This window comes from Aquarana catesbeiana, linkage group LG02 (assembly GCF_042186555.1).
Source record: "Aquarana catesbeiana isolate 2022-GZ linkage group LG02, ASM4218655v1, whole genome shotgun sequence".
Taxonomy (NCBI): domain Eukaryota; kingdom Metazoa; phylum Chordata; class Amphibia; order Anura; family Ranidae; genus Aquarana; species Aquarana catesbeiana.
Genome location: NC_133325.1, coordinates 689,412,338 through 689,425,354, shown reverse-complemented (window position 1 = coordinate 689,425,354; position 13,017 = coordinate 689,412,338). Strand labels below are relative to the sequence as shown.

Here is a 13,017-nt window from a genome sequence, read left to right as displayed (position 1 = left end):
TGACCCCCTTTATCCTCGCTACCCCCCTATATGGTTAATGGATAGATTCATGCATTGCATTGCCCCATTTTGGACGCCGGGCGCCTGAATTACAGTGACAGCGGTGGGTTTTTTTTTAAGCACCTGATTAGAGCCATAGGCTTTAAAATAGGGTGGACTCAGAGCGCAGAGCATTGTGCTCAGAGCCCACCCAGACGTGTTAGAAAAGCAAATTAATATTTTCTTTTCTAACACTGAATCACCTCTCCACCAATCAGGAAGCGCGGGTCAGTTACCCGCTTCCTGATTGGCTGAAAGGTTAGGCAATCCTATTGGACGCCTAGGAGGAGGGGAGGAGACGCGCGGCAGAAGCCACCGTGATCCCGGAAGGGAAGAGGACACGGAAGGTGCTGCAAGATGCCTGTCATAGCCTGTCCACCTGCACAATGATCCCCGATGTAACCGCCGTTCGGGTAAGTGCCCATGGACTGGCAAACAGCTGGGGGGGGGGGGGTTGGTTGTTTGACCCCCCCCCCCAAACAAAAAACACCAGCCGCCACTGAACCATTGTATTCTGATGGCAAGGAATGCTCCCTGCACCCCCTGCTGGCAGAATACAATAGCACAGCAATTACCCAAAACAGCACTGACTGTGTTGATGGGGGAATCATGCGATTTTATTTCCTTCCACCACATCTATGGCCAGCTAAACATTTAAAAAAATTAAATTTCTATAGTTTATCTTTGATCAGAAGCTGTGTCATCACATGACTTAAAAAATTGTACAGCACAAGCAATATTTTTAATCAGATCTCTTAAAGGGGTTTTGTGTTAGGGGGAACAAAAGTGCAAAACATTCTCTGTGAAATGCTAATCTTGGTTTCACTTCATCTAGCCTAAAATCCTCGAAGATCAGCTATTTTACTGCTCCATACACACTAGCATTTTTATAAGCTCAAAAAAAGCTAGGAAAAAAATGTTGGATGAAAAATGCTTATAATAGTTTTTGTGCTGGCTTTTAGTAGCTTTTAGGAGTGTTTAGGAGCATTAGCATTTTATTAGCATTTCTACAGCACATGAAGAAAAAAAAATGCTCAAAAAAAGCTGTTATAGTAGCGTTTAGAACTGCTTAGCGTTTTTTTTTTGCTGGAAAAACACTACAAAAACTCTACAAAAACTATTTTTTTCTGCTCCTAGACGCTAAAGCTCAAAAAAACTAATAGCCTAAAGTAGCAGCTTCTAGGAGTAGTAAAAATGCTAATAAAATCTTCAAGGAACTTAAAAAAACGCTAGTGTGCATGGAACCTGAAATATGAAAAGGTACTGGAGGATTATTTTGATAAGGTATAGTTCTTGTTTTGGAAGCTCATCTGCAGGTGGAGGCTTCTTCTACGGTTGTCACTTATGTTTTTCAACATGGAATAGTGCATCAAATTATAAACACACTGTTGTCTATGAGGCAGTTCTCTTTGCAAGTATCAGACAGACATAAGCAATAACTGTAGAGTGCAATGAAGGTGGCACCAGTGAGAAGCAGCAGGTCTTAAGCAGAATAGAGAACAGGAGAGAAGTCAGTTTGAAGCCAAGGTCAGGTACCAGGTGTAGATCAGAGCAATAGACAACAAATGTCCAAAAACCTTCTAGTGATAAACCCAGGGATATTCTTCCATCACACTTCTTGCCAAAATGCCTACCAAGGGTGCAGCTCTCATCCGACCGGGAAATCCTTAGAACCAACTGCAAAAAAACACAGGATGGCACAACCACCTCACGCACAACGTGTGCATGAGGACGCACATGGGCGCATAGCTATGCACGCTCCCAGCCCAGTTTGGCGCCTAAGACCTTTATAATGAGTCCAGTCACATACTACAATTGCTAGTTGATCTTCGGCTCCCCAGTGCGTTTGTTCCTGTGTACCCCTTGCATCTGTGAATACCTGTTACCGACTCGGCTTGCCTCTGGTCTTCTGCCTGCTTCCTGACCTGACTCTGGATTGTCTAATGAATCATCCCTCTCTGCTCTCCTGTGTATGACCCTGGCTATCGTACTGACTATGCTCGCTCTGATCTACCTGCAAAAAACACACAGGAGGGTGCTTGATGTTTTTACTTGCATGTGAGTATCCATTTGTCTATGTGGATTAAATAAAAATTATCTTTGGTAATGCACGAGGTGGTTGCACCCTCCTGTGTGTTTTTTGCAGGTAGACAAGCATAGTCAGTATGATAGCCAGGGTCATACACAGGAGAGCAGAGAGGGATGATTCCTTAGACAATCCAGAGTCAGGTAAGGAAGCAGGCAGAAGACAGGTCCAGAGGCAAGCTGAGTCGGTAACAGGTATTCACAGATACAAGCGGTACACAGGAACAAATGCACTGGGGAGCACTGTAGTATGTGACTGGCCTTCTTATAAAGGGCTGGGCTGGGAGCGTGCATAGCTGTGTGCCCATGTGCATCCTCGTGCACACATTGTGAGCCAATGCTCAGTCTGTGCCCATGCAAAGTACTGGCAGGAATGCCAGGTCTTTGAGCATCTCTGCTGTTTACAGTACCCTGACACAAGCTTGGGTAGGAGATCATTAGCTTTTTATGTTTTGTATAATAAAGGCAGCAGAGGAGGCACAGAATTTTACAATAGAGCTGCAGAACGAATAGGGGGAGGTTTCTTTAGAGCTTGCTAGCACTTGTATATGTGCTGTATAGTCTAATGTAAAGCACTACAGAATATCACGATGATGATTATTATGTATCAATATATTTTGTTTTCACTTTGTTTTTTTGTATATATTCATGTTGCAGGACACAAGAGAATACGAAGTGTCTATATAGATGAAATAGCATCTTCTGTATCAGTGGAAAAGATCTGGAAGGACACACCATACAGTATTGTTATCGTCACTTATAAGAAGATTCTTGACTTGTCACTTCTATAGTGGCGGAACTGAGTAACTGACCCCATTGTGGGCACAGGCATTTTTTGAGAATTGGCACAGCATTGGCCTGTATTGCAACTCTCAACAAACTTGACATTTCCAGCTCTTCTATCCTCCTGTCCGGTTCCTACCACTGTTCTTATTGCTCTTCGCCATTGGTTCTTCTCTCAGCTTCAGATCTAGGTCCTTCTCTTGTCCTCAAAGAAGAAATTTGAATGGATACCTATGTATTCTAACCCAACTTTTAGCTGCATCTTGAAAAAAGATTAAAAGTTATTACCTTAAAACAAATTAGATGTCAGGGGTTTAGGAGAAGTAGAGGAGTTAAAACAAAAATTGCATGAAAAATACTCATAGACACACAACAGAAAAAAGTAATACAGGAAACTCCATAGAAACATACACACAGAGATACATTAAGAACAGATAATAGAGGGCAGGCTTGACAGGTTCTGAGGGACTTGTACATTGAAGTGTGCTGGTGTCTGTACAGAACTGAGTATGACTGGGCTACTTCAGTGGCCACCATGACACTTGTACACTTTTATGCGTGACATCCCTTAGCTTGTGTGTTTAGTTACATATGTATATATGAATTTATATATTTGTTTATATGAGGCTCAGTGGGGACTTTCATAGGGACAGTTCGTTTTCACAATGTCTGAGTGACCTCATTAAATCTTCCATTGAATTGCACAGACTGTGGGGTCACCAGGGCAGGTGGGTTGTCTGCTGTTTGTTTGCTGAAGCTCATGTTGCCCATTTACCTTATGCACTAGACATATCTAAGGTCAGATAGGATTTTGTGTTACCTATATTGATATCTGCTACTCAAAAGGCCTCAATGAAACAGGGATATCTCTAAGCTGATTACTAAAGAAAAGTTACAATTTGCAAATAGGTTGCCTCTGTTCATTCCCCGATTTTACAGAAATTACATTTGTATTGTGTAAAAAGTGAGTTAAAAAGTATACCTCAGCAAAACCACTGTTATATGAATGATGCAGGTTTAGATTGGGCCTTATTGGCATATTGCCAATTATATCACAAACTTAAGTGATGAAATGAGGTTTACTTATATTATGGTAGTCTTTCCAACAAAACTAATGGTATCAGTTACAGAAATAGCAGTTCATTAGTCGGGAGCCCTATAGTCACAGGCACTGCATACAATGCTGACCCCCTGAATTGGAGGTCAGATGGCATCTTTCATGGATGCATCATCAAGGCTAACTGGTAGTGTAGCAGTGGTGGCTTTTTTTTTTATAGTAGCTAAGCAAAGGGCCATGACTCTGATACCATTTCAATTATATAATTTGCCAAAAGAGCAGGATTTTTCCACCTCTTATGCGCTGTCACAGATGATTTAATATGCATTCATATTCAGAATATTCATATCATATTTGGAAACATTCCAGAATCTGAACATCACTGTGTTGCTTGATGAATGGGTTTCTGTGTTCAGTTTAAATACCAGATTACCACAAAACAGTCAGTATGTGAATTGATTTTCATTTAACTGTTAAAAAGGTAAAAAAAAATGTAACCCCTGCAACCCTTATGTTACATATATTTCTCACTCTGACTACACAAATATAATTCTTTACTGGGGTATTTTAAAAAAGAAACCAGGCTTTCTGTGGGTAGACTTTTCATATTCAAAATATCTAATGCCATGTACTTCCCGACAAAAAAAGTCCGATGGGAGCTTTCAGTCGGACATTCCGACCGTGTATATGCCCCATCGGACTTTTTCTGTCGGCATTTCCGACGGACTCAGATATAGAACATGTTCTAAATCTTTCCGTCGGAAATGCTGACAGAGTTTAGCCGTTGGCAAGTCCGGCGTGTGTACGCGGCATAAGTGATAAGATATTGAATCAGTGCACTGCCATGTAAATAGGCAAAGGCCATTCAAAACTAAAATAGCAGTTTTGTGTTTGCACCAGTGGGTTAATCAGCCATCAGCATCTTATATCTCTGAGACACCAGTGGTGAGCTTTTCTTGTAGTATGTTTATTTGCTGTCTTCCACAAGTCTGTAATGAAGGTGTCACTCTGGATGCTGGATTCTCCAGTTTGCTCATTCCACATTAAAGATATTCTTTCAGGAGAGTGTGACACCCTTATCTAGCTTTGTTTAAATCAATGCTAGTTGGATATAACTAAATATAAAAGTGAACATGCCTCACAACTGAAGTTCCTGAGAAATATAAGATGCCACAAGGTGATTTAACTTTCCAAAATCAAAACCATTTTTGGTGGAATTAACCTTTAGAAGACTATTTCCTTCCATATAAGTGGTTAGTTTGCACTTTTCCGGAAGAAATTTAACTTTTTAAAAACTTAAGTATTCCTTGTTTAAAGTAACAGCAATCTAAACCTTGTTGTACGGGGAACATTACATTTTGCAGTAGAATCATACAGTAGTTGGCTATGTATCATTTTAGCTAGATAATCAAATTACCTTCAACTTTCATTTTGTAGGCAGAACCAATAATGGTACATATGAAAAAATCACCGAAGCAATCTTTAGAGGTACCCGATGAAGGCAAGTGTAGATAAAATACATAGAAGTGTCCCAAAACTCTAAAACCTGTGAATCTTAAATATCAATTTCCTAATGTACATCAGGCTGGTTATATTGCAGTGATATGAGCAAGGCATAGTTCCATTCTGTGCAATAACTTTACACATTGGCAGATCAATGATACCCTACAATAAAGCTAATAGAATTCAGATTGCAGTCTGAGTGAAAAATAATACTGTGATGTTGGTATACAAATTATATTTATGCAGAGCTGGATTTACAGAAATGGAACCTCTAAAGCTGCCCATTCAGCCCCAAAAAAACTGATGCTTCCATCCACACAAATGAGGTGGATGGAGGAATCCAACCTGCCAGACACTGTATTCTGACAGCTGCACTCGCTGATGGAGAAAAGTTTTCCAACATGTTCCTTCGACAGAAGTCAATCAAAGGATCGATTTCTGTTGAGCGGGGATGGCCACATAATTATCGAGTTTCGTCTGGATTTGTCATGTCCCTACTGAACATGACAAATTTCAATCAGTGTATGGCCAGCTTAAGCTACAAAGAGTCCAATAAACAGCATGTTGGTTAAAGCCCAAAGGAAAGCATTTTAACCTCATGCATAAATTGGCATGGGCCTACTATATCCAGCTAGTTTGTGTATATTATTACTGTCCACATCTCTTTATTTAAATTTAGGCTTAGAAGGTTTAGCTACAGTCATGAGCCCAAGGACATAATGGTCAATAACTTGAAGTGCCAGTGTACCTAAAGCACATGTTGATGTACATAAAAAGCCAATAAAAGGTACACTAAAGTAAAAGTCCCTATACTCTAATAGATAGTGAGATTTAAAGCTCCTTTAACAGTCGTGTAGCTGTGTGCAACCTGTTGTCTTACATTAGCAGCCATTTCAGTCTCAGCTTGCAGTAAGCTTGACTACAGACGTGTCCTCTATTGGGACTAATGGATAGTTCATTTTGTGCAGTGAAATATTGTCCTAATAATAATATTGTATCTTTGATTATATTCTTATAACTTATTGTCTTTTTAAAGGGAAAGTAGATCAAAACCAAGTCACCAATTTCACATAATCTTATGTTAATGTAATTTGAAAAGTTGTTTTCATTACTTTTAAATCTGCATATTTTTGTATAAGAATATTTGTTGATCCTACCATGAAGGTTCTTGTTCAGGGACTTTCTGTCAGGGAGCAACAACTGTTTCCTAATTGTATGTATTACCTAAAACTTTTGCATTGTCTCCCTGGATCTACAAATGGACATCCTGCCACACATTGTACAGGCATGATGTACTGCTGTCACTGTCTGTCAATGATGAGCAGCTGATAATGGAGTAAGTGCATACTGGTATGGATAGGAAGTGGCTGAAAGATGATAGAGGGGATTAGTAGCACTGAGCCATGAAATGTATGACACTAGTTTAGCAAATATTAAGGGTTTAGATAACAGCTGTTGAGATAAAATATTAGCTACACATGGCATGCATTAATTTCACTGAAACATAGCTCTGCACTGTGAGAAGGAGCAGAAAAGCACTACAACTGTGCATCACTGCAAAGCAGGACGTGAAGCCTGCATATGTAATACAGCTCCCCTCATTATGCATAGAAACAAGGTTTTAAACATCAAGCTTAAAGTTCCCAGATAGCAAGGATAACTTTCCACAAATTTGTGGCAGTGTTGAATTGTAAGTCTGTTAACTTGCTGCACATTTTCATTGTCAAGGTGTACACTTGCAGAGCATTCGAAGCAAAAGTTCTAGCTGACACTTTTCCAATTTGTAGCAAATGTGCGTGGCAAGTCTCTAGCAAGAGCAAAGTTGCAATGGTGAGTCTACAGCAAGAGCTCTGCAAGTCTACAGCATGAAAATTCAGTCACAGTGCCCCCTGTGGTGGGATGACTATTGCACAACATAACTGAACCAGAACTTGCAGCAGACTTGTAGAATGTTTGCAAAGAAAGTTGATCTGGAGTCATGCAATGCGGACTTACTGCAATTGTGCAACAAACTTGTAAAGCCTGGCAAGACTAGCAAGAGCTTACCAAGTTATTTTCAAACATTTATCTAAAAAATTGATGACTATACTTTCCCTTTAATATCATTTTCGGCAGTCTTTCATATTACCTTAGTGACCATATTCATCAGTTCACCCAATATACTGAATGACATCAGCAGAACAAACCTTGGCCTTCCATCCAAGAACCATTGAACTATTCATTAGCACTTTTAGCACTAAGAACTCTTATCAAATGTTTTCATTTTAGATTTCATGCTTTCCCTCTACATAATAAAAGCTGTGGTAACTTTAAGTCCAGCAGTGAATTTGGGGCCAGAAAGTATGATATGAAGACAATCTTACTACATGTATAAATCTCATGTATATAAATCTACATGTTTTTAGTTTTTTTGTTATATTAGAACTGTGGATACATTTACCCCAGAAGTGTTTGTCCTGCCATATTTATGGGCTGATTTATCCTTGTAGTAAGTGTGCCCTGTGTACTGTTACAGCCATTTTGAAATCTGACGAAAGAACATAACTAAATCAATAAACCTCTATGCATCTTAGACAGGGCCTGTGAGTTGTATGTATGTTTCTTTTAGATAAAGAGCAGTGTGTCAGATTTCTTGTCTCGCATTACCCATGGACAACAATGTAAAAAGAAGAAAATAAGCTATTTCAAGATCCTGATTAGTATGGTGGTGTAAGGATGCTGTTGTTGCCTTGCAGTGCTGGGTAGTATTTTCACCAGCAGCACTATTAAATAGTGTTAGCACTGGTTTCCTTCCACAATCCAAAAATATTATACCAGGAATTTGTCTTTTTTTTCATGGTGTTGTGTGGCTATAAGAATTGGCATTACACTGTAATGCTAGTCATACAAATGAATTGTGTGTCAGTCTCACCATATACTAGGAACAATAAGACTTTTTTCACATAAGCTTTGCTTGTATAAGAGCAGTGTGTACAAAAAGCATTTACAAAGCCTTTGTAAGGCCTATGGCAAGGTTTGAGTAGCTTTGACAAAGCCTTCAAAGACCACTTCAATTCCAGCATGTTAAACACAGATCTTAATTGGAATGCAGAATATCACTTTAAACAAGCTGCTAGCAGGCTTATAATAAGCTTTATGCCTAGTACACATGATGAGAAAATCGGACGAAAATTACCGCTTTCGAAGCAATCGTACAACAATCTGATTGTTAGTACACAGTTTTCGAGAGCCCATCACGACAGTTCATGTGAAATTATCCGAAGGGACAAACATGAAAAATTTTCTCATACAATATCAGAACAATTTCCGTTTTAATCAGAATAGTATTTGTCCCAAAAAACGAAGACCAAGACCACGCATGCTCAGAAATGAAACAATACATTACAATACAATACAACACATTACATCACTTCCAAAGCTGTATTCTGTCGTATGAGAATTTTCATAACTTTAGTAACCTATTGGTATTCGGTACAATACAATAGAACATATTACTTCATTCCAAGGCTGTATTCTGTCGTATGAGAATTTTCATAACTTTAGTAACCTATTGGTATTCAGTACAATACAATACAACATTTTACTTCATTCCAAAGCTGTATTCTGTCGTATGAGAATTTTCATAACTTTAGTAACCTATTGGTATTTGGTACAATACAATACAACATATTACTTCATTCCAAAGCTGTATTCTATCGTATGAGAATTTTCGTAAATTTAGTAACCTATTAGTATTCGGTACAATACAATACAACACATTACTTCACTTCCAAAGCTGTATTCTGTCGTATGTGAACTCTAGTAACCTATTGGTTTTCGGTATGCAGACTAGCATGCAAAAAAAAAAAAAAAACGGACAATCATTCACCAGATATTCTCATCGTATGTACGAGGCCTGTTAGTACTCATACACACAGTATAGTGACACTCGGCTCCAGTCTCAGTCAGGGGCGCGTATGCAAGGGTGGCTCCATAGCAGTCTGCAAAGCAAACTAGCCACCCTGAACTTGGAAAGAGAGACCAGTAATCTGGGGACCAGCTGAATCTGCAGAAAACCAAAACTTTAAAACATCAAGAAGTAGCTTAAATTGTATTTTTTTTTACATTAGCAGTTCAAATTGCTTAAAAACAATTAGGCTTTAATATTACTTTAAGCAGTACCATAACATTTACCCTTTTCTTAATTTCCTTTAGAAAAATAGTACAATTTCTGTACTTTGAGCCTACCTGCCTCTGACTGCCAGTGTCAGGAAATTTAGAGTGAGGTTTGGCGTCACTATAGTGCTGCTCACTGTTCACCATGCTGGAGAGAAAAATGAGGACCTTCAAACAAATATGTCCCTTCTTCAGGTATTATATGGATCTGTGCTTCCTGAACCTCTCCTGCTGCTTCTTAAATATTCCTCTACTAGTCATTAAATTACCAGTCATCGGGGGGGGGGGGGGAGCTTTGACATAGGTAAGCAAAGCCCTGCTCCTCCACCACACAAAGACTTTGACTGGAACAAAGCATAGTAACTCAGTACTGGGGAAAAGATCAGCTGCAGGGAGACCACAGGCAATATCGATCACTAGTTTTTTGTTCACTGCTTGCCTTTTTGAGGCATAGCTTCCACAGTTCTGGTTCTCTTTAAAATGTGTGTTTAACTTTCCTATACTGGAGATAAACTATGCTTTAAAGTGGGGGTTTTTTTATTTAAAAAACACAGCTGGAATTAAAAGTTTTTGGCAGACTAGACAAGCAAAGTCTCTTCTGCCAAAATCTTCTTTCACATGCTCCTTGCTGTGCCTGCCTGCAGCACATGACCACTCATTTATGGCATCTGTAAAATGCTGGAAATGGACCTAGGTGCTGGGATGCACAGGATTTATATTATTTGTGGCTGCCCAATTGCACACCTGGAAGATGTCGGATCAGGAAAAGTATCAGCAGAATATGCTCGTGGTTGTGAATGGAGAAATGAGGGGAGCGTGGACATCACATCGCTGGAGAAGGGCACACAAGAAGGTAAGTGTGCCATGATGGGCAAGTGTGCTGTGCATACACAAGAGGACCCTGTAAATTACTGTTGTTAAGGCTTCGACAAAGTAACTTGAAGCCTACTAAACGTTTTGGAAAACCTTGCCATACACGCTGATGTTATATAAGCTGAAGCCAATGTTAACAAGCTCTTACAGTGGAAGTTAACAGTTAAAGTGTGGGTGAGCTGGAAAATTTTGCCTGAATTTCTCTTCATCTCTGCTGGTAAGCTGGCACTGCAAGGTAATGCCTCATATGCAATAATGGGCGAGTGAGACACAAACTCAGAACTGGATATACGTGTAAGTAAAAAAAAAAAACATTCCGGAGTCTGAACACATAGTTAAAATGTAAAGCAATGTGAAATGTCAAGTCTATGAGAACAAAATAAATGTGAATACATACAAGAAAGGACGATAGGAATAAAATAACATTACACAAAAAAAACATACTTTTCCCTGCCCTGTCTTACAATATTGAATTTAACAAAAAGTTGGAACTGAACTTGAATGAAAAAAAAGATTATAAAAATTCTGAAACAACCAAAAAACATAAGTATAGTTATATGTAACCATAAGACAGCTTCCAGTATACAATTATACACTGACTGAAGCACATTCAATAGGAGAATTCATGTTTCCTTAAAAGCATAAGACATTAAACAGAAACATGACAAACCCTGCTGTATAAATGGATTTTGTGATGGTTTGCCATTGAATAAATTATTTTTGTTGATTACCAATTGTCATTGTGATTTTGTTATAAATTCTAATGTTTCCATCTCTCTCTGGTGCTCAGGCATTGGACTAGTGGCAGCAAAAGATGTAGATGAGATATGTGATGGTGGTATTGTTTGGAGCTAGTGCATCAGCCCAAATCACTGGCTAACACAAGGCCTGCTGCTAGTTGCAACTCTATCACTATAGCTGGCTATACAGTATAATAATAGATTTCTTTAATTTAAACCGGCTATAGACAGGTTAAAGGAAAGAAAAGTGCTCGATTCTTCTATCAATACAGTCAATGTTGATGACGGAATCCCTCCCATGGAGCCATTGTGTTTGCTTCTCCACCCCACACTGGGAGAGCACAGTGGTTACTGCTAGCAATTATCGCATGTGAAATCTGACATCCTGGTTGTACCCAAGTTAATCAACTGATCAACTTGGGTACAATCAGCCTGCCCTGCCCATACATGGTTTGAATCTCGGTCGGTTCAGAATTGGATTTGAACCATCTATGGCTGGCTTTAACCTGCAAGCTGAACAAAAGAAATGTAACCAATTTCTCCATCCACACTAAACAGCACTGATAGAGGAACCCCCCTGCCAGGTTATTGTATTCTGGTAGCCGCCAGCTGTCAAAATACCTGTACAAAAACTGTAGTTGTTTGGGAGCAGTCAGTGATCAGCTGACAACTTTCCGACAGGTTCTTTCGACAAAAGTTGATTGAACAATTGACTTTTGTCAATCAGAGTGGTGTCTGCAGAACCATACACTGCTCGAATTTCAGCTGAGTAAGCAGGAATCGGCCAACATTCAAGCAGTGTACAGCCAGCCAGGGTTGCCATCATTTCTTGCAGTGCAGTGTTGTTTTCTTGCAGGACTTGGCTTAAATTTCCACTAGATGCACTCTTTGCATAGAGTTCATGTTTGCGTGAAATTCCTTCCACAATCCAAAAATATCCTAGGCTTCTGCCTTGATACAAGGAACTAAGTGATTTTACCTGCTTCTAGTGAATTATGAACCATCTAAGACCTCATAGACTCTGTGAGTTTAGCCCCTATGCCTGAGCATCTGATGTTTTCGTGCGAGCGGAAGGCACAGGTGCACCGCCCAGCCTTGCAAGAAGTCTGCACCCTAAACATTATTATCACTCGGTACACCGTCTAGCAGCTACATTTTCCAGCTTTTAATAGACTTATAGGCTGCTGGCAGCGGGACTGTTGCACCTGTGTGTTCTGCCCACACGAAAACTTCAGAATCTCAGGCACAGGGGCTAAGCGTTTAGGAGGGCCTCCTCTCCACATCCCTGGCCTGTCTGTAAATGTAGGGCAGGGCACTGCAGGGGATGGGGGAGACTAATTGGAAGCTGGAAGAAAAAAAAACAGATAACCACCCCATACACAGTATATAGTAACCCTGTTTTCTCATTCACAAAACGAAAGATACAAAGTAAATAAACACACAATGGCATACCAAAGTTCCTTAATGAAAAAAAGCCCTGCAATGTAAGTTCATCATCAATCACTTTGTCCATTTTGAGAATGGGTGACCAAGGCAATGCACCCCTTACTTATTCATGTGGAGGAGGCAGATATCCAGGCAGGGCTGCCGTTACAAATCATGGGGCCCCATACAGACTGTCTGACAGAACTCCCCAGTGTCTCCCCATATACTCCCCACACACCCCCAATATTGTGCACTCTGAATCCCCCATTACCCATTACACATAATCAAAACCTAAATAGTTGTAGCTGCAGTTACCCCCATTACTACTCACTCTGCATTCCCCGCTACTCCACATTC

The 13,017-nt window shown here is 39.8% G+C and overlaps 1 protein-coding gene across 3 annotated transcripts in view; it reads left to right on the top strand.

Annotated features, from left to right (window-relative positions):
* SEZ6 (seizure related 6 homolog) overlaps positions 1-11,225 on the top strand; it is a 955,479-nt gene extending 944,254 nt beyond the window's left edge. For all 3 annotated transcript variants that reach the window (XM_073616801.1, XM_073616802.1, XM_073616803.1), the window contains one exon: positions 2,782-11,225. In XM_073616801.1, the coding sequence (XP_073472902.1) occupies positions 2,782-2,811 (30 nt within the window). In that variant the 3' untranslated portion in view covers positions 2,812-11,225. The remainder of the gene's footprint in view (positions 1-2,781) is intronic.
* The last annotated feature ends 1,792 nt before the right edge of the window (positions 11,226-13,017 follow it).